At 40.0% G+C, this 24,731-nt stretch overlaps 1 protein-coding gene and 1 pseudogene across 1 annotated transcript; both read left to right on the top strand.

The window, feature by feature from the left end:
• The first annotated feature begins 89 nt into the window (after positions 1-89).
• Txn (thioredoxin) lies at positions 90-11,703 on the top strand. Its single transcript, XM_046451816.2, has 5 exons — positions 90-246; positions 5,927-6,031; positions 6,479-6,538; positions 10,926-10,991; positions 11,492-11,703. The coding sequence occupies exons 1-5, from the start codon at positions 223-225 to the stop codon at positions 11,552-11,554; spliced, it is 318 nt and encodes a 105-aa protein (XP_046307772.1). The 5' UTR covers positions 90-222; the 3' UTR covers positions 11,555-11,703.
• Positions 11,704-17,205: 5,502 nt separating this feature from the next.
• Positions 17,206-19,540, top strand: LOC124097294 (large ribosomal subunit protein eL31-like; annotated as a pseudogene).
• Positions 19,541-24,731: the final 5,191 nt, after the last annotated feature.

Raw genomic sequence — 24,731 nt, 5'->3', positions numbered from 1 at the left:
GGGCGAAGGCGGGGCCGGCCGCGGCGGCTTGGCGAGCGCGGGAGGCCAAAGCGGGCGCGCCCCCGCTACACGCAAGGCGCGCGCGCGCTCCGCCCCGCGGCGCCCCGCCCTGTCGCTATAAAGCGAAGGCGGGCTGCGCGCTCGCCTCCCAGCTCTGTCCGGCGCCTTGCATTCGTTTACCTCGTTTGCAGCCGTCTCTTGTCAGATCCCCCAACAGCCAAAATGGTGAAACAGATCGAAAGCAAGGTACGTGCGCCCGGGAAAGGCCAGCACGCAAGCGCAGCCTCTGTAGCTGGGGAAGGCGCTGCGCCGGGAGGTGGGGAGGCCGCCTCTCCTCATCCTTGGGGAAAGGGGACGCGGTGGCTCGGCCTGGGACTGAGAGTAGCCGGGCCCTAGGCGCGCCCGAGATTGCCGAACATGCCTTGGGGGAGGGGAGGAGAGGGGCGAAGGCCCCCTGGAGGGCGGGATTGGGTGCCCAGCCCGGTCTGTACCCTGGGCACTGTGGAGGTAACAAGCGCGCGTGCAGCGCCTGGGGGTACCCATACTGCACCTCTTGCACCCGCAAACCCTGAAAACCCCGATTGGAGGAAGGAGAGGGGATGGACAGGGTCCGCTCTTAGCCCCTATCTGCGTCCAGATACGGATCCAGGCAAGGAGATGGAGGGGCCATTGGAGAAGGCGCGAGGTCGCTGGTCACCACACTCTCCGTATGCAGTGTAATCCACCCTCGTGGGTGCGGTGAGCCCCCTTGAAAGCAGGTCTAGGCCGGAGACCCCATCTGTTACATCAGTGTCCGGCCCCAAGTAGGACGCGTTCCTCTTCCACGCAAAGTGGACAGACCGATCCCTGCTGGAGACCCTCAGGAGCGTGCCCCAGGTGGCTCCAAGGAAGTGAGGTCCAGGCCGCGCCCGCGGGACTCCTCCTCCTGCGGCGCAGGGCGTGTTTCCGGCAGCGCTGGCTTTGGAATGACTCAGTCCCCAAGGCTGGGCCCAGGGGCCTCGATTGCCCTACCCAGCAGTGGTTCGCCCACCTTCAGGTTTTGCCGGAACCTGGAGTAGCTGCGTCCGTCTGTGTGCCCATCGGCCTTCGGGTACCAGCTAGTGGTACTGTCCTTTTAAACATACCCAAGGGAAAAAGTGTTCCCGTATTCGAAAGTTATTGCGAGCTGAATATCCTCCTGATTGGAAAACCCGGAGCCTGACATATATTGTCTGTACTGTAGCCAATCGGAACTGTTTGTTAAAAGGAGAGACAGAATGTGAGTGGGAGAAGTTTGATAGATGGCAGAGCCCTCGAGATCATTTACCCTGAGGTACTCTCCCCACACCCGCGCACCCTGAAAAGGCAGAGGAAGGCAATCTTGGCGCTCCGAGTACCTGTTTGGTGCAGATGGGCCTCAGAAACAGAAGTTGTTACATGCAATGTGTGTGATGGTCTCTGATCCAATTGTTACTTTGGTTATTAGTAAATCTCAGCTTCCTTTGGTTATTGTTTGTCATCTTGTCTTTAATTTTTTATTATTATAATCCTTGTTTTTTAAAATACAGCAAACTTCCCCCCATTTGTAGATAAGAGATCCTTAATAGTGCATTTTGTTCCATGTATATTTTTCAATATCTGTGTAACACAGCCTGTGCCTGGGAAAGGAAGGGAAGGCAGAGTTTGTTCTTAAGCGTCTGGCAACCTCAGTATAACCAAGCTGGTGGAACTCATTATGGAGCCAGAAGACCTTGGAGTGGCCTGGGTTAGTTTGCTCACAAACCCACCCACTAGGAACAGGAAGTTGCTTTTGGTTCCTGGGGAATACCTGCTCTGACCTTCCCTGTTGTAACCATGGTAGCTATGACCCTCCTCTCTGTCCAGTTAAGAAAGGTGTACAAAGGTGACAAGACATTTGTTACTTAAGAAAGCACCACAGCTTGAGTCCAAGGGCATGGCAATCAGGGTTTTGTTTTTGTTTTTTTAAACAACTTATTTATCTTGGTACTGGGGATTGGAACCAGGGATACTTAACCACTGAGCTACACCCTCAGTCCTTTTTGTATTTTGAGACAGGGTCTTGCTCAGTAGCTTAGAGCCTCACTAAGTTGCTGTGGCTGTCCTCAAACTTTCAATCCTCCTGCCTCCGCTTCTTGAGTCACTGAGATTACAGGCATGTACCACCATACCCAACTCTAAATTTTTTCATCCTGGTGGGTTAAAGTTGGTTCCATTGGCCATCCAGAGCAACTGTTTCTGAGGCATTGTGTAGGTAGTATGGGGCCTGTTCCAGACATGAGTGCAATAATGGGCCGTAGATGCAATGAGGAAGAAGAAATCAGAAGTTGTAGTTTACTCACAATTTTTTGAATGTGTTTAGGAAAAGAGGTGTTAGACTCTACTTTTGTTTTATGTACCTTATGTTTTATTTCCAGGTTATTTGTGTCAGTGATGGGAACATTTATCAATCATGATTGTTAGTTTCTGGGAGATAAAATTTGTGATTTGCTTTTTCATAAGGTAATCTTGAATAATTTTCAAGCTGAATCTATTTTAGGCAAAGTTAGGTCAGAAGAGAATCTTAATGAGAAATCTACATATACCTGGCTCTGTAGCTTATGTTCACTTAAGCCAGAAGCTCTTGTCAGAATTTTAGGTAGTTTTGCTTGAATTGGATTCAGAACTGTTTGGGGATATCCTTGAGGATGTTTAAAATATGGTACTTTCCATCTTGAAAGTTAATCTCATCAAGTTTTTGATCAAGGTCACTTCTTCATCTTTTGTACTGTCTTACCAGATTCTTGCAGTAAAGAATGAGTTGATCAGGGCTGGGATTGTAGCTCAGTTGGTAGAGCATTTTATACCTAGCATGTGTGAAGCATGGGGTTCAATCCTCAGCGACATGTACAAGTAAATAAACAAAATAAAGGTGTTGTGTCCATCTACAACTTTAAAACATTTAAAAAAAAAAAAAAGAATGAGTTGATCAGATTGTGTTATGTGCATGTATGGATGTGGTATAGTGAACCAAATTATTGCCCAAAAAAGAAACCTTGTTAGACCTGAAAATCATCCTAGGAAAGTCTCTGAAGTAATTTTATCTGGAACAATTAGTAATGGCTTGGAAAAATGATTTCTTACTTCTACTCTCTGCTGCATCCCTATCCCCCACCCCACATGCCCAGATTTCTCCATATCCAAAAGTGGGATAGATGGGCCTGCATAACTAAAAAAGTTACGGAAGCACACCATTCCAAAAACATGAGGAGGAAATTTAAAATCTAGGAAAATAACTGTAGTTTATAGGAACCCACCTTAGGCTTTTGTTTTGGGTGTGTGTTTTTACCTTACAGTGTTTTATTCATTTACTTTCCTTCTTTATTGAACCAGATCTAATATAATTCTTATGGGGGAAGGGAGTGTTATTCATTTTTTATTAAACCCAGTTTGACCTGCAAATTGAAGAAAATCTAGACTTCAGATACAGAGGTTTGTGCTTTGATTTATCTTCCTTGCCCCAGTTTTGGTTTTGGTCAACACTGACTATTGTTAAAATGAGTCCCTTATAACTAGAATGTTAGGTTCCTAGGGTTACAGTATCAAGACCATTGGTAAATAATTCAGGGAGGTGGTGGTAAGCGATCTTTTCATCATTACTGCTGGGAGTTTTGTTTAATATGTATTCTTTTTTTTTTTAATGTTTATTTTTTAGTTGTAGTTGGACATGATACCTTTATTTTATTTATTTATATGTTGTGCTGAGGATCGAACCCAGGGCCTCGCACGTGCTAGGTGAGCCCTTTACTGCTGATCCACAACCCCAGCCCCTTAATATGTATTCTTTATGCAAAATAATATCTACAGAAAATTTTCTTCATGAGGAATTAAAACTGATTTCCTTTCATGAGCAATGATGAGGGTATTATTTTGAACTAAAGGGCAAAAATCAAAGGTTGATGTGCAATGTCATCTCAGCTCTGGAAACCCAATATGCATGCATGCATGTGCACACAAACATGAAAATATGCTTACACCAACAGAAAATGACTGTTAGGGGGTTAGTTTTCAGGGCTGTTTGTTTATTTTTAGCTTTTTGCATATTCTTTCATAGACAAATTAATCAGAAATCTTAGCTTTTCTTTTGGAGTAGCTTGTGAATTTTCAATTGTTAAAATCTGTGTCCTTTAGAGAGTAACCCACGATATTACAATTATCTTATATTAGACAAAGGTGACAGAAACATACATTTGAGAAAAGATAGTCTCTTCAACAAATGATGCTGAAAAAACTGGAAATCCATATGCAACAAAATGAAATTAAACCCCTATCTCTCACCATGCATAAAACTCAACTCAAAGTAGATCAAGGACCTAGGAATTACACCAGAGATCCTGCATCTAATAGAAAAAAAAGTAGGCCCTAATCTCCATCATGTGGGATCAGGCCCCAACTTCCTTAATAAGAATCAATAAATGGGATGGATTAAAACTAAAAAGTTTCTTCTCAGAAAAGAAACAATCTGTGAGGTGAATAGAAAGCCTACATCTTGGGAGCAAATTTTTACTCCTCACCCTTCAGATAAGTACTAATCTCTAGGGTACATAAAGAACTCAAAAGGCTAAACACACACACACACACAAAAAAAAACAAATAACCCAATCAATAAATGGGCCAAGGACCTGAACAGACACTTCTCAGATGATGATATGCAATCAGTCAACAAATATATGAAAAAATGTTCGTCATCTCTAGCAATTAGAGAAAAGCAAATCAAAACTAATCTAAGATTCATCTCCTGTCACAATGGTAGCTATTATGAAGACAAACAACAATAAGTGTTGGCAAGGATGTGGGGCGTGGGGGGAGGCACACTCATATATTGCTGGTGGGACTGCAAATTGGAAAGCAGTATGGAGATTTCTTGGAAAATTGGGAATGGAACCACCATTTGACCCAACTGTCCCTCTCCTCAGTCTATACCCAAAGGACTTAAAAACAACATACTATAGGGACACAGCCACATCAATGTTTATAGCAGCACAATTCACAATAGTTAAACTGTGAAACCAAAGTAGATGCCCTCCAATAGATGAATGGATAAAAAATGTGGCTTATAAACACAATGGAATATTACTGAGCAATGTAAGAGAATAAAATCATGGCATTTTCAGGTAAATAGATGGAGTTGGAGAAGATAATGCTAAGTTAAGTTAGCCAATTCCCCCCCAAAAAACAAATGCCAAATGTTTTTTCTGATATAAGGAGACTGATTCATAGTAGGGTAGGGAGGGAGAGCATGGGAGGAACAGACGAACTCTGGATAGGCAAAGGGGTGGGAGGGGAAGGAGGGGGCAGGGGGTTAGAAATGATGGTGGAATGTGATGAACATCATATCCAAAGTACATGTATGAAGACACGAATTGGTGTGAATATACTTTATATACAACCAGAGATATGAAAAGTTGTGCTCTATATGTATAATATGAATTGTGATACATCCCACTATCATTATATTAAAAATAAATCAGTAAAAAAATCTGTGTCCTTGTGACCTCTTCAATTGCAGTGACTCTCTGTCAGTCCATAAGAATTTAGTGACCGTCTGTCAAATACCTAGATTTGATATGGAAACACTGTGCATAAAAATGTTATTTTTTATTTTCCTTTCATTTACTTAGTTTGAATATAAGTTAGCCAGTTCACGATACTTTATTAAACAACAACAAAAAAAAAAGTGAAGACATAAGTATCAGGAACTCTATGCATTGTATCTTGTTTCATCTTCTCAAGTGACAGTAAGGCTGGTGTAGGATTCCTTCATAGCTGGTTTCTTTGACTTATTGGATTTTGCTGAAAGCAGGACCTCTGAGTTGTACCTTGTGTCATCGAGTCTCCAAAATTTTTGGAAATGAAACTATTCAGCCTGTTTTTCTTCCACCCTTTGTAGGAAGCTTTTCAGGAAGCCTTGAACTCTGCAGGAGACAAGCTTGTAGTAGTTGACTTCTCTGCCACGTGGTGCGGCCCTTGCAAAATGATCAAGCCTTTCTTTCATGTGAGTATGAGCCCTTGGTATTTTGGGGTCAGAAGTCATCAAGCTAGAAGAGGTGTTTGGGGGTGGTAGTTTTTGTTTTGCTGGATCAATAGTCTAAAAGTAGCTGCAAAAAATAATAATAATGACTTAAATAATATAGGTTCAATGCATGTATCCTGTTATAGACAACTCTCAGAAGTTAATTTTGTTTATCTAAAATTGTTTAGCTTTTTTTCAAGTTGAAACATAGGCCCAATTTGGCTCAAAGTTGATGTGCCAGGTTATTTTACATGAGGAAAATCTTGGTTCAGAAAATGTATTTTATTTATGCTGACCTGGTTCTTAAGCTAAATTTTTAGATCTTTAATTAGTCTCTACTTTCATTAACTTTCCAAAAGAAAGTTGAGTATATCAATCGCCATTATCCAGTTCTAAATTTTTTTGGATTTTGCATTTTAAATTTTCCAGTCCCTCTCTGAAAAGTATTCCAACGTGTTGTTCCTTGAAGTAGATGTGGACGACTGTCAGGTACGTAGCTGAAATTCAAGACACTACTGAGCTTTTCATGTTGGCCTTTTTCTCTGAATAGCATAATGCTTTAAAAAAAAAAGTATCAAGCAATGGTAGAACTGTAATTCTATCTAAAATATTGTATTTCAGAATAGGTGATGGTGATGATTATGGGCTTAATCCTAGATAAGGAGCTAAGTACATCATATCCTAAAGTAAACATAAAAACAGATAAGGTATATGATTAAGGCTTCTGAATCATATCACTCACCCACTTTCTAAAACCCTACATTCTACCTGCCATTCTGTAATGCTCAATAAATAGAAATTGATTACAATAATTAAATCCATAGGCTTTATAAGTATTGATTCATTTAGTTCTTTGTGCTGATGTCATCCCCATTTGACAAATGAAAAAACACACAGAGAGGTTGTCTTTGGAGTTGAAAAGAGTATGTGGCAGAGGTCAGATTGAAAGTGAGGTCATCTGACTCCCCTGCCTTTCCACCGCACTGTAGAGGATGCTGCCTTGTGGTGGATACAGATGGAGGTTTTAGCACGTGGCCCTCGATGCTCACACGGTACACTGAACTTGGAAAGCCTGTTCAGGATGCAGCAACTTTGGACATCTTTACAGATGTGGGAGCATTTTAGGCAGGCGGAGTTGGGAGGGTGTGATGTAGCAACAAAGGTGCTAGACCTAGGTTCTCATCCTGGTTCATCAGCTTCTGCTTCAAGCTCATCTCTCACCTTCTTGGAGCCTCGGCTGTCTGCCTACAGCAGATCACCTGCCCCAGTCACAGGCCTCCCCTTTTCTCCATGAACTCTTCTCCAGTTACCCATTTTTGTTCCCTGGACTACATTTTTCCCTTCCTAGGTGTCCCCCTGATTTATCTTTCCTTTTGCATTTATGGTAGCAATACGGGATGGATCCTCCACCCAGACTTGCTTGCTTTATTTCCCACTTCTGACCCTCATTGAAATGGAGACATAGTTAAGTTATTTATCTTTTCTGTGCCTCAGTTTCATCCTCTGTAAAATGGCAGTGTCAGGTCAACATCATCGTCATCAGGATTCTATAAAATACTTAGAATACTTCCCGGCACATAGATGTCCAGTGAATCTTGTCTATTGTTAGACTGATTCCATATCCCTAAGCACACATTCTGCTTGAAAGGCCAAAACATGTTGAACACTGAGATCTGCTCAAAAAATTGTGGATTTGGATTTCAAATTTTCAGATCACCAAAAAAAAAAAGACACCAGTAAAATCTATGCAAATATTTCAAAGTCCAAAAAGCGGATACCTGAAACATTTCTGGTCCCAAGCATTTTGGATAACGGATGCTCAACTGTACCAATCTCTGTCTGTGAACAGGCTGTTTTGGGACCAGATATAGAATAAATGAATGAATGAATGAATATATGTTATGGTTCAGTACAGTTTTTGCTCTAGATGTATTGCAGAATTTTTCTTTTTTGTGTGTGTGTGGGGGCGGGTTAGCATAATTGCTCATGTTTATAGGTGGGGGGGAGGATTCTTATTCCCCATTTAATTTTTTTTTTTTTTAGTCATTTTTTTCCTATATGGTCACTTTAGCCAGAAGTTATTGGCACTGGACTACATAAACTGAATGCTAATGACTCTATCACATAAAAACATAATTTTTATTAGAAAGTAATAATATGTGCCAGATGCCATGGCAGGTCCTTCACATGCATTGTCATAAAATGCTCACAGTGACTCACCATTGCATAGGTGAGAGGACTGCAGCATGTGGGCTGACATATAACGTACGAGCAGAGCAGCACCCTAGACTCTACCAAAGACAGGCGCTCTTCCTGCCTCCATCTTGAACCTTTGGGAAGTAGGATGTGTAGAACAGGCGGGGACTTCCCATGAAGTCCTTCATGTCTGCTTGGGGCACACTTGCCATCACCCTGAAAGTGTCTTTCAAAACTTGAAATGACCCTCTGACAAATTGGGGCCTTTTAATTTTGCTTCACTGTTCTAAAAATTGAGCAGCACAGGGGTTTTTATAGTTCCCTAAACTCTTAGGAAGAAATTATCTTATAACGGACAGTTAGAAGACTGACTTGGGATGTGTAAAGTGATACACAAGGAAAATAATTTTATGTTCACAAAAGGATATGAGGACTACCCCCTTTGAATAGATCCTATTTCTTTGACAGCCAACAGGGTGTGTTACTTATTTTGTAAATTAAACAAGAAACAAAGTAGCTTAGACCTGAATATTTTGCAACCTTTTGGAATGCCATGTGTTTTGATTTTGGTTGGAACAAGAGTCGCAATGAGTTAAGGATAGAGGTGGAGTGTTAGCCTAGAAGCCAGTGAAATTAAATTTCATAAGGTTAAGCAGAGTCCTATTCTATTTACTAATAAAAATCTAAGATTGGGCAAAACCATAACTGGACAATGGGTCAATGGTTGCCAGGGTTGCCAGGTAGTCAGACTTTAATGCTGACTACAGGGGCAGCTGGTGGAAAGTTGCGTTTATCAGATTGTCAAATTCCAACACAGTAGTATTGGAACCAGGCCAGGTTTCTGTTTTTAAAGAAAGGAGTGGTGTTTTAAAAAAGAAAAAAAAAAAAAACAACACAATTTAGGATTAAGAATTTTTTTTAAAGCTCAAAGGAAAATTTTTCTACAGTGTGCATGCCTTTCCAATCACTATAAGGATAGCCAAGTAGTCTATAAAATAAAAAGTGAGGCTGGAGCTGGGCAACTTAGTGAGAATCTGTCTCACGTAAAATAAATAAAATTTAAAAATGGCTGGGGATGGGCTGGGGAAATGGCTCAAGACGTAGCGTGCTCGCCTGGCATGCATGCGGCCCAGGTTCAATCCTCAGCACCACATACAAACAAAGATGTTGTGTCCGCCGAAAATAAATATTAAAAAAAAAAAAAAAAAAGGCTGGGGATGATTTCAGTAGTACAGCACCTCTGGGTTCAATCTCCAGTACAAAAAAAAGACGCGGGTCTGGGGTGTGTGTGGCTCAATGGTAGAGCATTTGCTTAGCAAGCATGAGACCCTGGGTCCCCAATACTGCAAAAACAAACACTGGACAACGAAATAAATTAAAAATAAGACATTAACAATAGACAATAAAGATTCAGTATAGTTAATAGAACTATCAAACTTTACTGGGATCCATAAAATAATTTTAGTAGATGATAATGCCGTGTTCATGGACATTGATTTGACATTATTAAAATATCAGTACTCCCAAATTTATCTAACTTTAACCCACTTTCTTTTTTTTTTAATATTTATTTATTTTTTAGTTTTCGGTGGACACAACATCTTTATTTTATTTGTATGTGGTGCTGAGGATCGAACCCAGCGCCTCGCGCATGTCAGGCGAGCGCACTACCGCTTGAGCCACAGCCCCAACCCTTTAACCCACTTTCAACAAAAACACATCATGATGTCCTGAAACAGTATTGCTAGGAAAATTCTGGGAAGTTTTTTTTTACAAAACAAACTAGGGAGACAAGTTAGCCTCAGCTTCATAAATATAGCATATATATTAACTGCATTAATTAAAACATTGTGATCCTGTAACACAGTACATTGATCCATAGGAAAAAAACTAGAAAGTCCCCAAAAAATAGAACCAAGTCTATGTATCCACATATTAATAATTAATCATAGAATTAAAATGTTGTATCATTATTTATTTTCAAATAAATCTAGAAGAAATATAAAAATAAAAATTGTAGGAAATATTGAACATGAAGAAATGATAGCCATTGTGAGTACTCTATCTTATGTAATCTTCCGTGACAATTATAACCCCTCTTTGGCCATTGAGCAAATAGACCTGGAAAAGCTCACAGTTTTTAGTAATTCAACATTATTTTAATAATTTAATAATTCAACATTATTTAAATATCAGTAAATATTTGATTGATGCAAAAATCTATAAATCCTGTGCTTTCAAAGGATGGGGTAGATTAGGGCCAGTGGATCTGGTTAAAGCAAGGTCTTAAGCTAGCTGGCAAAAGTCAAGATAAATACTGGTAAACTGATAGAAGTTCCCTGGAAAATAGTTTATAATAAACTGGAGGCTTTAAAAGAAGCATGCTATTTCAGCAATTCTAGAGTTGATGAGAAAATTGAATCAGTTAGCACAGGTATGTATATAAGTAGGAACCCCATAATAAGACTAGAGAGACTAAATAAGAAGCAAGAACTGCTACTTCTGAAGAACCAGTTTGGCTTTTGTGCTGCTGTTGCATTCATGACAATCGCTAAAATTGTCTTAATGCAGAGACATGGAGTGTATAATGAGAAGGAATCTGATTTGGGACTGTTTCATCAATGCTCAATCTTCAGTCTTGTTTTAATCTTCTCCCCTGCTACCTGCCTTTCCCCCCTAGGACGTTGCTGCAGAGTGTGAAGTCAAATGCATGCCTACCTTCCAGTTTTTTAAAAAGGGTCAAAAGGTATGTACATCTGACCTTTAAGAAGACTCGCAGGACAAAAGGAGGGCATGTGGTATGAATGAAACAATGGAAGTGACTTTCCCTTCTTAGGGTGAAGCATGTCACTAATTTCTTCATTCAAGAGTATCCAATAGGCCATTTTTCATTGACTCACATAATGTGATATCTGATAATTGATCTTTGATAGAACTAGACTCTAAATCTCTGTGATTGGTGCTTTATATTTATATCATAAAGTGTGTAGGATTTCTTAAACATGAACAGGTCGTTCATCATTGTTAAGAGATAGTTCTGCTAGAAACTTGTACTTGAGCCTTTTGACTTTGAAGATTATTCTTTTGTTGTTTGTTTTCGACTTTTTAATTTAAAAGAACTGTTATTCATTGAAGTTTATTTAAATAAGCTTCTTTTTCTTCCCCCATCCTTCCCTCATTCTGTGATCATGTACAAAGTAGAGATGTAATGCCACATCTAACGTCAATTCAATATTCCCTTCACAGGTGGGTGAGTTTTCTGGAGCTAATAAGGAAAAGCTCGAAGCCACCATCAATGAATTTGTCTAATCGTGTTTTCTGAAAAACGTAACCAGCCGTCAGCTGTTTAAAACTTGTAATTTTTTTAATTTACAAAAAGTATGAAGTATGGAAGCTATATACCCAATTGCCATCTGAGTATAAATGACAATAAAATATTAATTCTACCCTTTTTAAAACTGCCTGGTGTGTCTGAATAGTCTTCAAAATAAATAAGAAAGGACCATCTAATGTCTTTATTTTTCCCCACTTCTGGGGATTGAACCCAGGGCTTCACAGTTACCAGCCACTAAGCTACATCCTCAGCCCCAGGCTTTGGTTTTTTTTTTAAAGATAAGAGTCTCACAAAGTTGCTCCAGCTGGCCTTGAACTTGCAATCCTTCTGCTTCAGTCTCCCAGTCTCCCAAGTAGCTGGAATGTATATACCATCCAACGATTTTCATGTATTCTGTTTTAGTAACCTAATAGCCAACGATTATTTTAAGATGATTTTAAAAAATCATTACTATCAATGTGTTTCTGGAAAAATCTTATTAAAGGCAATACAGGAAACAGAATAGTATGTTAGAATTGATTATCCTGTGACTTTTCTGAACAGACAAGATAGTATTCTCTGTTCTAGCAGGTAAATCTACTCTGCAGTCAGCATGAACATGGGCGTCCACCCAGAATGGAAGTGTGTATGTCTAGTATAAGAGTCCTGTGCCAAAGGTCACAGTCCAATGCTAATTATGTTAATGGTAACAAGAGTTTTATTACATTGATTAGAAATTTTTCATAGTCCAATCAAAGGGGAGTTGCCCCAGACATTACCATGAGGGTTTGGGTTCTAAGAAAGACTTAGGCCAGATAGAGGCTCCAACCTGAGTGGTAAAGTGTAAACTGCTAGTTACTTAAAGAAGACTGTTGTGTCCTAAACAGCAAGGGTCTGGGGGCCTGCTGGAAGACATGTTTTTCAAGTTTAATAATGGAGATCATTTTAGAATTGAAAATATGCTAGGCATCTGCCTTCTGTTAATTTGATGTATGTAACAATCCTGTTGGGTATAAATTCTGTCATCCCCAGGTGCCAGTGAAGACGAGAGAGCTTAAGTAACTCCCCCAGGACACAACTAGTTCAACACCAAACATGTACCTTTCGGTGTAGGGATCAGAGTGTGTAGTAAAATGATGGCCCCTACCTGGCTTTCTTGCCTTATCTAAAATCAGTGATGAACGTAGGTGATCTCTCAAAACTGAAGAAATGCCCATAAGATGCCAAGCTCTGTACTGGGCTTGGAATATGACTGTAATCAAGACCTCTGCCTGTCCTCCTGCAGCTTACGTTCTAGCTAGGAGGCAAGCGAGTGGATGATAGGTTGCTGTGCATTCTATGAGGCAAAGGGAACCAAAAGACTGGACCGAGTAATTGAGAGGAATGGGGAGATGTTGCTCCAAAGAAACGAATTTGCAATTATAAAGTAAGTTCTGGGGATCTGACTTCTGTCCTTATAATTTTCAGGCATCCTTTATCCATTCTGGATACCAGTTCTTTATTGTTGTTTTTGTTGTTGTTGTTGCAAACATCCTCCACATGGAGCTTGTCTTTTCAACCACTTCATGGGGTTTTTGAGTAAATGGAAACTCTTATTTTGCTATTGATGAAACCTTGAGGTCAAGTGGATTGTAGCCTTTAAAACTGTAAACATTTTTTGCAATAGTTTATGGCACACACAATTCCTACTCAAGTTTTAATTGTTTCCCTCATATTTTAGTTAGTAACCAATAAAAGAAAACTTTAATCACACAAGTAAGTGCTGAAAGTTTGAAAAAAAATAATATCCACTATTGGGCTGTTAGATGAGCATTGAAGTTTTAGTTAAGTGAAACAGCAGTTCTTCCTTTTCTTTTGTTGCTCAGTGTACTTGATATTTATTGTGATAATGGTAGGTTTCAAATCCAATTTCATGTCTTCCAGTTTTTCAAAATGATAACTAATTCTTAGAATGCAAAGTTGCTATTGGAACAATCATGTCATAGCCATGTAGAGGTCACATCAGTGACAATTGATCAAAAGAAAAATTATATGTGAAGACAGATCTTTGGGGCTATTGCTTGGACAGATGCCGCAGCATCCTCTTTCCCAACCAGCCACACCTTCATTGAGCTTCCTGGGCATGTGGGCCATTTTCCTTTTACATCTCAGAGTGCTTCATCTACAGTGGGCAGCAAAACAGGGCAAAGTTGGCTGCTCAGTACACCACCCAAGTGCTTGTAGCTGGAGCCTCAGGTTTAGGCAGGCTGGATCAATGGAAGATCAATAATTTATGCTGCGCCTGTATCCAGTTTGCCTTCTCTGTAATAGAGGCTGGAATATGTTCTAGTAAAGAAGGAATTTTAAAATACTTTAATCCATGCTAAGAAAGACCACTGGAGACAGAAGATGGATTGGAACAGTTGTCCTCAGCTTTGATTGCACAGTCAAATCTACTGGGTTGCTTTAAAATGTCACTGGTAGCTCGGGCCTCACTTCCAGAGAGTCTGACTTCATTGCCTTAGATGAGGCACAGCCACCAATCATTTCTTAGAAGGTTTTTCAAGTGATTTAAATGTATAGCTGATAAGGAGAATTGCTGGATCAATGTGCAGAAGGGCAGGGATATCAGCAGAGACTCTGCACTGAGAAACAGGACCTGTACTGTTACCGTGGAGTCAAAGGTAGGTTCCTGGCATAGTCCTGTATATCTTAACTATAGTCCTGGAAGCCTCTAGCAGAAGCAGTTTCCTGGACTTCTACATAGTTGGAATTTCTGGGGAGGGGACGCAGTGGTCCACATTTTAGACAAGCTCCCCAGGTGATTTCTAGAATGCTGAAGTTTAAGACAATGTCCTGGAGGAAGGACCACCAGCATTCTATCATTCCCTACAAGTATACTATAAAGATGTAAAATTGATTTTAAGAATTCTTCAGTGTGGAATATACCCCCAATGAAACTTGTGTGTATCTGCAGAAAAAGACACGTGTTAGAAGGAGCCTTGGCAAAACCAACAAAAGAAAATATTAGGCCAGTTTTCAGAGAATTAGTACACCAGCATTCTTTCAAGCGTTGTTTTTGACCTTGTTTGGTGCATAGCTCTACAGGACTGATCCAGCTGTGGTGGTATTTGGTTGCTGTCCGTGTAGGAGCTGGAGTGCAGGAAGGAAATGAGTGGAAGGAGCAACAAGTAAGAGAAATGGACAATGAACTTTCCCTCTCTTCTTTCCCTGGCAGGTAGAACAATTCACTTTTCCACTTTTTCTTCTTTCCCTTGGCAGGTAGTTTATACTTGTATTACAAATATTTCCCTGGAATCAGGAGGATCCATTTTCTTTCTTTCCATTTTGTTTCAATTCTCACTTCCTAGGAACTCACAAGCTAGTGACATGTTGCAACAGTTGCACACACATGACAGCTAGGAACATTTCCCATATTACAAAATTCATCTCACTTTTGGACTTGTATATAAATATAGGCCTAGATGGAACATGTGAAACCTGATACTAATGATAATTCATCACGTTGGTATGACGATGGACTTCAAATACTAAAATTGAATCATTTTACTTTTTATAAAAACACTTAGGAAGATTTAATTTATATTTAACATGTTTAAAATTTTGGCTTTGCCAGGGATTGTAGTTCAGTGGTAGAGTGCTTGCCTAACACTTATGAGGCCTTGTGCTCCATTCGAAACAAAAAACAGAAACAAAATACTTTGGCTTTATTGAATAATTATACTTTTGTCCTTTGACTTTTAGGACAATATTGAATAATTAAAAAGAAAAACTGAGCTGGGCACAATGGCGCACGCCTTGATCCCAGCAGCTCGGGAGGCTGAGACAGGAGGATCAGGAGTTCAAAGACAGCCTCAGCAATGGCCAGGTGCTCAGCAAGACCCTGTCTCTAATAAAATACAAAATAGGGCTGAAGATGTGGCTCAGTAGTTGAGTGCAGCCCTGGTACCTCAAGGTGGGGGGTGAAGCTCAAGAGAGGGGAAAAAAAAAAATTGGAAATTTTTCAAATAAGAAGACTTAATTTAAGACTGGCAATGCTGAAAATTAGTAGACTTTTTGAGCCTAATTTTTGTAAAATTCAGAATGGGGCATTATAAATTATTAATGGAGATTTAATTTATGGTGAAAATGAACAAGATAATTATTCTTAACAAATCCACAACTTGAATTTCAAGTGAGATTAACTTCTTGCAACTTCATATTTGCTAAATGATTCGTTAGCTACTAATTAAAACGCTGAAATAGAAAAGAGAATTATTCATATTGAATGCATAATTCAGAAAGAATAAATGTAACTCTGTACCTTGTAAGACACAGAAAAATTCCATCTGTGAAGTCAGCAAATTGACCCAAAAGGACAACCCTCTGGGATGTTAGTATGTTTGTTGGCTAATCATACTAGAAAGTGACCCTAATCCTTTGGGTAACACGAGATTGTTTCTAGCAAAACACAATTGCTTCAAGTTAATGATTTTCCACTGGATGAACAAAACAGAAAATAATAGTATTTTGTTTAACACCAGTTCTTTCCCCAAAAAGGTGTATAAAGCGTGCCTTTCTTTTCTGATGTTTTGACATCTGGGACCATATCTCCTGATTCTCCCAGGGCTAGCCAATTCCTACAGATGGTAACTGGACTCACTTGTGGGCTGTCTTTCATATGCAAACCCACCAATTCAGAGCCCTGGAGTAAGGCAGGTGGATAGGGGCTCTTATATTCAGGGTCTCTCCACCTGCCTGACTCTCCCCAAAGCCAGGTACCAGGCAAACAGTGCCTTTGCCCCAGAGCCCAATGAAATTATTCAAACCAGCTATTGATAAAACGAGCTTTCTCTGCATCACCTGTTACTTTCTGCAGAAGCCACAGTAAAGGGCTTTGCTCACATTACCCCCCCCCCCCCCCGCCACTTCCTCTCCTTCCTGACTAATCTGGCACTTAATCTGTGTGCTGTTCCCTCCTCCTGGAACTGTGAGTAACCAACCATTCCTTCAATGGCAATCATCTAACCGGCTGACGTCCCTACACCTGAAGAATCAAATCTTCATTTTAAAACAGAAACTACAGAGGCTGGCTCTTATATTCTAAATTCAAGGAAAAGTAATTTGTTGTTACTATTTTGTGTTCTGCAACTAGTCTTCAAGATTACCTTGGGCCAAGGTAGGTATTGATTGATTACTACCTAAACTATGTCTAAGTTAGATGTCTAAGTTAGATGCTAGTAACTAGATTCTTCATGAAAGGAATATGAACACCACTTGTACACACACACACACAAAGTGTTTATGCAATTACTAGAACTGATAAAAGAGTGAGTAAACTATTAATTATGTTGAGCAAGAAAAAGTCAATACTGAGTAGGCTTGAGGTTCTAAATAACAGTAGCAAGTGAAGCATGTGAGTCCTGTGTAAGCAATCTTTGCTTAACAGACCATACAATATCTGCAAAAAGCAATGGAATGTAGGGGAAAAAAAAAAAACTATTTTGGAATTTGGGATAGAATGGCCAAATACATAAAAACAATAAGACAAATGAAGGACTATTGGCCAGGATGGAGAATTCAAAATGGAATTTATGGATACAAAAAAGGGGTCAAATATATTCAAACAGTAAATTGATATTCAGTTTAATTAGGATATCAGGGATAAATGTCGTTTCAACTAAAAATTATTAGACATATTGTTGTACTAGAAGAAGAAGAAAACAAGGAAGGTGATGTGGCTATTTTGCTCACTTCCTATCTTTCGTAAAAAGTGCTGCTGAATTCCTTTCCACGGGCTTACTGGCCTCTTTTGTGAAAAAACTAATATTAAAGTTTTTGACTGTTTCGGTATTGCTTTTGTGGGATTCTCTACATATTCTAGTATAAGTCCATTGATGAGCATTTTTATATCCATTCTGTGACTTGCGTTTTTACTCTTACTAGTATTTTTTTATAAGAAATTAAAATTTTGGGGTGTGTATATGTGTGTGGTGCTGGGGATTGAACCCAGGGCCTCTCACATGTGAGGTGAGTACTCTACCTATATTCTTAGCCCTTTTTAATTTTTTTTGTTTTTTTGAGACAGGGTCTTGATAAATTGTCTAGATGGTCCTCAATTTGTAATCCTCCCTCAGCCTCCTGAGTAGCACCACCACAGCCTGCCAGGAATTTCTTAATTTTAATGTAGACCATTTTATCAATCATATCCTTCATTAGTGGGTTTTTTTGTCTTTTCAGAAGCAACCTTAGCCTTCCCTCAGTAAGTAAAACATGCAATGATTCCTTCTAGAAGGAAGATGTACTATCTTTTTACATGTGAACCTAGAGTTCATCCTGATTTTAGTATGTGATACAAGGTAGAGGTCAAGGTGTATTTTTCCTCATGAATATGCATTAGACTAAACACTGCTTATTGAAAAGGTCATTTCTTCTTTGTGATGCTCTACAGTGCCACCTTTGTCATGAACATGTAATGCTGTTTATGTCAAGGGGTTTTTCTGTATCTGTATAAATTTGTGACTTGAAAATTAACTTCTCTTTGATTTAGATTCACTCTCCACTTGGGCCCCTACATAAATTCAACATAGAAACTGTTGGAGGATTTTATTGTTGTCAATAGACTATCAGAGAAAGTCTCCTGGGATTGTATCAATTAGCTTTCGGGATAAAGTATAAATTCCAATTTCTGAATGGATCAATACTTTCTTTAAATTCTTACTCCAGCCAGGGATGGTGGTGCATGCCTGTAATCCCAGCAACTCTGGAGGCTGAGGCAAGAGAATCACAAGTTCAAAGCCAGCCTCAGCAACCTAGCAAGGCCCTGACTCAAAAAAAATTAATTTTAAAAGCGGGAGGAGGGCTAGGGATGTGGCTCAGTGATAAAGCGCACACCTGGGTTCAATCCCTGGTACCAAAAAAAAAAAAAACCCACTTCCGTCCATACCTCCTTGCTTGTGCAAAACATGCAAGTGCAGCCAGGATGAACAGAAACATGGTTTCCATCTCCTCCAGGCTCACAAACTTCCCAAAGGCCCAGTTTGTTTATCCTTTGTCACGGATAGTTTCCTGCTACTTTCTTTCTCCTTTGTGCATTCAAAAGAATGTCTATAATGCTCTCCTAGAAGTGCTGGGCCAAATTTGGGGACATTCAAGTTGAATTAACATTCCTTTTACACTCTCCAGTGAGAAAATGAGGCCATCCAGGCCCATGTGCAGAGAGTTTCCAAGGAGAATCAAACAATTAAAGACAAATGCAAAGAACTTCTAAGAGGTTGAAAGGCCAGTAAACACCTAACTTGATTTAGATTGTCAAAGAGTCAGTTGCTCTTGGGCTTACCACACCCCCAAGTCCACCAAAAAGACAAAAATGGCTTATTAGAATATCAGAAAGGGCTAAGTTAAATATCAAAACTCAAGAAGAAAAGTGTGCCAAATTTGAGCAACTTTTACCTGGCGAGTTCAAGTTGGGCAAATTTGGGAAGCCCAAGAGTTATTAGCAAAACCTTCTAGAATCCAAAAGTCATTCATTATCCACCTTCCATTTTAACTTGAGCCCTCCACAGTGCATCCCTCAAAGAAGGGTGGCAAGAAGCAGATGAGATGTTTTGCCATCAGCGAGGTGGTAACCTGGGAGTATACCGCCAACATTCACAAGTGCATCCAGAGACTGGGCTTCAAAAGTGCCCCTTGGGCACTCAAAGAGATCCAGAAATTTTCCATGAAGGAGGTGGGGACCCCAGATGTACACATCAATGCCAGGGTCAACAAAGCTGTCTGGGCCAAAGGAATAAGGAATGTCCCATGTCGTATCTGTGCGTAATTGCCAGAAAATGCAGTTGAGGATAAAGAATCACCAAGCAAGCTCCTATACCTTCGTTACCTAGGTATTGGTGACCACTTTCAAAATCCTACAGTCAATGTGGGTGAGAACTAACCACCAATTTTCAAATAAAGTTATACTTTTAAAAAGTCATTTTTCCAGTAGACACAAATGCAACTGAAATCTCTGGTTAAAAACAAAAGCAGGAAGCTGGGCGTGGTGGCAGATGCCTGTAATCCCAGAGGCTCTGAGGCCACAGCAGGAGAATTGCAAGATCAAAGCCAGCCTCAGCAATTTATCAAGGCTCTAAGCAACTCAGCTAGACCCTGTCTCTAAATAAAATACAAAAAAAAAAAAAAAAAGAGGACTGGAGATGTGGCTCAGTGATTAAGTGCCCCTGGGATCAACCCCCAGTACCAAAACAAAACAAAAAGCAGGAAACAGTAGGGTTTTCAATATATTTCCCGTTCAGTGCACCCATCTGGATCTATGCTCAATTAACAAGCTCTTCAGATGCTCCCAGTGCAAGTAAACACAGAGCAAAGGCCTGCGACTTGGACGACTTGGACGACATGCTGAGCAGAAGCTCAAGGCCTGAATAACAAGATAAGGCAAACCCACAGGTCAGATAGCTGTGGGTAAAGTTCAGGCTAAAGTGGCTGAAATTAGATTTGCTTGACTTGCCTGAGTCTGGGTGACAGGATCAGAGTTCAGGGAGCAGTGCTGAGGGTCCAAGTCCTGCTCATGTTCAGACCGGGCAGAGGACTCAGAGGAAGATGAGACTAGAAGCAGGTGCCTCCCCTTTCACCACCATTGCCACGTAGCTGCAGCTCCACACACAGATTAGCCAGGAATGTGAACAGAAAAAGGGTTTCTCTGGAAGAAGTAGATTGACCAGCAACCACTTAAAGAGTTCAGCAATTGCGGGTTTGGGCTGCACCCTAACAAGCAAGCAAGTTTGAAAAGTATGGAAGCCCAGGCTCCTCCTCCTATGATTTAGATTCCATTGATTTAAGCTGAACCCCCAACATAAGTAATTTTTTTTTAAGTTACTCAGGTGATTGTGGGGTGTGTGTGTGTGTGCACGCGTGTGTGTTTTAAACAACAGAACTTTCCTTCTCACGGTTCTGGAGGCTGTGAAGTCCAAGATCAAGGCTGCAGCAGGTTGGTGTCTGGTGAGGACTTCCATGATGGCGCCTACTCAAGGCATTCTGAGTGGGTGGTGCTGATGGAGACCCTGAATTAGGTTAAGGACCTTGAGACAGCACTCATCTGTCTCAAGAACGGTTTCCCAGAATGTGGGCTCAGACTTCTGGGGAAGACTTCTCAGTCAGTGATCAAATTCAGAATGAAATGATTAAAAGAAAATAAAATTTATGCAGCAAGGGTCCAGTTGCTCTTAGGTGCTCCCGATGTTCAAGGCTTGGACAAAACATGGTAACCAGATTAAAGTCGTCTAACCTAGTCATTTTTAAAGAGGGTTTTATTATAGTAAAACATCTCATCTTGTAACTGTAATAAACTCAGGATTTGATACCACAGTATGTGGGGTCGTGGCTTGAGCACAAGCTTTATGCTCAACAGGGAGTAGTGGGTATAAATCCTGGCCAGCCCACCATTAGCTTCAGGACCTTAGGAGGTCTCACCCAACTTCTCTGAGCCTTGAGTGCCTCAGAGAAGTGTTAAAAGGGGGGATAATATCATCTTTTCCTCAGAGGGTTCATAAGGTTGAAATAGGATGGCATATTAAAGCAACTTTGTTGGTTAGACTTGTTTTTTTTAAATAAATATTCATCTTTATTTTACATTTATGTGGTTCTGAAGATTGAACCCAGTGCCTCATGCATGCTAGGTGAGCACTCTACCACTGAGCCACAACCCCAGCCCCTGTTGGTTAGACTTGTTGATGTAATTTTGAGTTAAAGTAAAGATGTTCAGAGAAGGTAGAAAAAAGACAACAGTCATGAGCCCCACGTGAAGTGGGGCTACTGCAGCCTCTTTGGGTGGGAGGCAGTCCCGGCCCAGCCAGACCCGCTTCTCTCTCATGTTCTGCTAAAACCATGGTTCAAATGTTTTCATGCATTTTCTTTGATTATGAATTAAGCAGCTCTTTCTTGTCCTGTTTTAAAGGTCTGCTACCCTTCAACATGAGGATCCCTACCTAGTAGAGCTTCCACCCCCAAGCCAATTCACACAGACTGTTGGCTAACCTTGGGTGGCTATCCAGGAAGAGTGGTGGGGTCACATGGCACTGAGATGTATAGGGAAGCCCTCTGAGCTTCCCAGATGGGGTCCTAGAGCAGGCAAGTGTCTCACAGGGCCTGAGAGGTACCATGCTAGGCATCCCAACCATCAGGCCCTCCTTATAACAGCTGCTGTAACATCAAACAATAGACCTATTTTTTTGTGCAGCTATGACTTGAAGTTCCCACTAGAGGGCAGGAAATTTACACTAAAGATAATGGACTATTTTTTTTACAGGTGAGTGAATTGGATAAATTGTGATAATAATTGCAATAATAAATGGTTATATAACATTTATTGCACACATTCTAAGGTCCAAGAACTCTACCAGATACTTCATATATTATTTCATTTATTTATTGCATTCTCTTCTAGCTCTTATCATAAATTGTAGTTATAAAATTGATAACTTGTTTTTCATTTTTGTCCCCACCACTAGACTGGAAGTTCTATGAGTATAACATTTATTTTATTCCTTAGTCTATACTTAGTACTGTGCCTTGTAATAGCTGAATAAGAACTTGCTGAATGAATGGAAGAATCCCGACTACAAAACCAAGAGGTGGGGACAGTTATTATAGAACATTGTGTTTTGTCATTGGTGAAATTATTTTCAAATTTCATAGTACCTCTCTTTGGGTATTTTAGATAAATTATTACATTATGTTTTCCCCTAATGTTCTATCAATAGCTTTCATGTTTTATGTTAGGGAGAAAAAAAACCTGTTCTTTCATAGAAAGTGATGAGCATTATTGAATCTAAAATCAGTAAGAACTTCCTCTAGAAGTTGTACTATTAATTACCTTGATTATAGGTATTGTATTTACCTAGATCAGTTTGTGAACTTCTATTCGATAAAAGCTAATCTCGGGCCAGGCACTGTTCTAAGGATTTTGCATCCTTACAACAGTGCTATTATTGGCCCCATTTTACATATGGGGAAACTGAGGAACAGATAGAGTAAGAAGCTTTTCCTGCATATCACCAGTAGTAAGTGGAACATCCAGAATTCAAACCCAGAAATTCTGGCTGCAGACTCCAGATATATAATCACTACATTGTTTCGAAATTTTACTTACAGATTTTACACAATTTTTACACCAAATAATAATTGGATAGGTAATGCTTTGAGTAGGTCACATAAAAAACAAATTTGGGAGAATTTTTGTGCATTTTTCACAATCAATTTTTAATCCATCTGAAATAATAGGAATGGGGGATGGGAGTACAAACAGATAAGAAGGTGTCATTTTCAATCAAACTCTTTTTAGCCGGAGAGTTATTTTGCCAGTTATTTTAAAAAAACAAAACAAAACAAAATAAAAAACACTCACCAACTAACACAACTAACACAAAAGGCTAGCCTGCCATGGGGCAGAGATCTTTGATTATCAACAGAAAAGCCAAAGCATAGAATGCAAAAATCTTTCTATATCATTGAATTTTCACTCAAGGAAATTTTGCAATTTGCAATGAAAATAACATACAAGAAACGGACAACCCAGTAATTCTACTCCTAGGTGTACATCCCAAAGACTGAAAACAGATATTCAAACCAAAGCCTATCCAGGAGTATTTATAGCAGCACTGTTCACAATGGCCAAAAGGTGGAAACAACCCAGATGTTTATTAATGGGTGAACGGAGTTTTAAAAAGTGACAATCCATACAAGGGAGCATTTCTCAACAATAAAAAGGAATCAAGAACTGATACATACAACCACCTAGAAGAACTTGAAGACATTATGCTGAGCGAAGCCAGTCACACTGTACACCCTCATTTATATGAAATACCCAGAAGAGGCAAATCCATAAAAACAGAAAGCAGCTTAGTGATTCCTGGAGACTAGCCATAGAGGGGAAGGGAGAAAGACTGTTTAACTGGTATAAGGTTTCTGTTTGGGATGATGAAAATGTTCTGGAAGAAAATAGAGACGGCAGTTGAACAACACTATGAATGTACTAGATGCCCCTCAATTGTTCATTTAAAAATGAGAAGAGTAGTATTTGAGTTTTACGTTTATTTCAAAAAAAGCTAAAGATGGAACAAATTTAAAAATAAAATTGACCCATGTTTAAGTCTGTCAACTATTCCATTTTCAAGTACAATGAGTCCAGCCTATCAAGGCTGCTCCATTCTTAGGTTAAAATATAACTAATCACCAAAGTACTGTCATTTGTTTCAATTGCTCTATTTGCTAAAAGGATAGCAAACATCAAAGAACTTTCAGAATGAGATACAGATATTCAGCTGAATACAGATAAGATCTCTTTGAACATTATAATAATTGAATGTGATAAGCTATGTCCCCAAAATCTATAGAGTAATGAGTCCAAAAGGTGTTTGGGGTGAAATCAGTCTGAATTATGCACTATAAAATTCTAGAACATTCTCTTTCTTGGGTGATACAATTGCCTGGTCATTTAGGAGTTGGGATGGGTGGCTGACACCATGCATTTCTTTCTTCAATACCTGCTATAATTATCTTACAAAGGCTGGGAAGCTTTCTATAATTATATTTCCCGGATTTCCTTGCAGCTAGTATAGTGCACACGGTTCAGCTCATCCAACTGGATGCACTTTCATAAGGTTTATGGGTAGATGCAGGATTGGGGTATATCTGTAGGTTTGATTCGTGGCAGAGACAATGTGATTTGGGTGCCAGGAGTTGTTCTGGAAGTTTCCCAACTTAGCAGGTGGTTCCTCTGTTCAGCAGTTCCGGGAGCAGTGGTACTGCTCTCGTGGTCAGGAGCATGCCAGTTACCCATGGCTGTGTAATGGGCCATCCTGAAACACAGTTACTTAAAATGACAATTTATTATGATTTCTCTGGTCCCTCTGCTGTCCGGGCTCAGGTAGGCAGCTCTCCTTGGGGTTTCTAATGAGGTTACATTCTGATGTTGGTGGGCTGCAGTCATCTGGAGCTCTGCTTGGCTGGATGTCTCCAGCCCAGGGCTCACTGACTTTGCAGTGGATGCTGGCAGTTGATGCTGGCTATTGACGGAAGCTGCCCTCTGAGGTTATTGACTGAAGCAACTACATGCAGCCTCTCCACGCTGCTCAGACTGCTCACAATATAGTGTGTAGACTCAAAAAAGGCAAATTACAAGAAGAAGCGTTCCAAAAA

This window comes from Marmota monax, unplaced genomic scaffold (assembly GCF_021218885.2).
Source record: "Marmota monax isolate L192 unplaced genomic scaffold, Marmota_monax_Labrador192_F-V1.1 WCK01_AAM20220418_F8-fsc00020, whole genome shotgun sequence".
Lineage (NCBI taxonomy): Eukaryota > Metazoa > Chordata > Mammalia > Rodentia > Sciuridae > Marmota > Marmota monax.
Note: the sequence above shows the minus strand (reverse complement) of the source record. Positions and strands in the feature narration are given on the sequence as shown.

Excerpts from the sequence above, each read along its gene's own strand:
- Txn (XM_046451816.2), top strand. The coding sequence starts at position 223 with ATGGTGAAACAGATCGAAAGCAAG. Across the intron at positions 6,032-6,478 it reads TGATCAAGCCTTTCTTTCAT|TCCCTCTCTGAAAAGTATTC; the intron begins GTGAGTATGAGC and ends TAAATTTTCCAG. Across the intron at positions 10,992-11,491 it reads TTTTTAAAAAGGGTCAAAAG|GTGGGTGAGTTTTCTGGAGC; the intron begins GTATGTACATCT and ends TTCCCTTCACAG.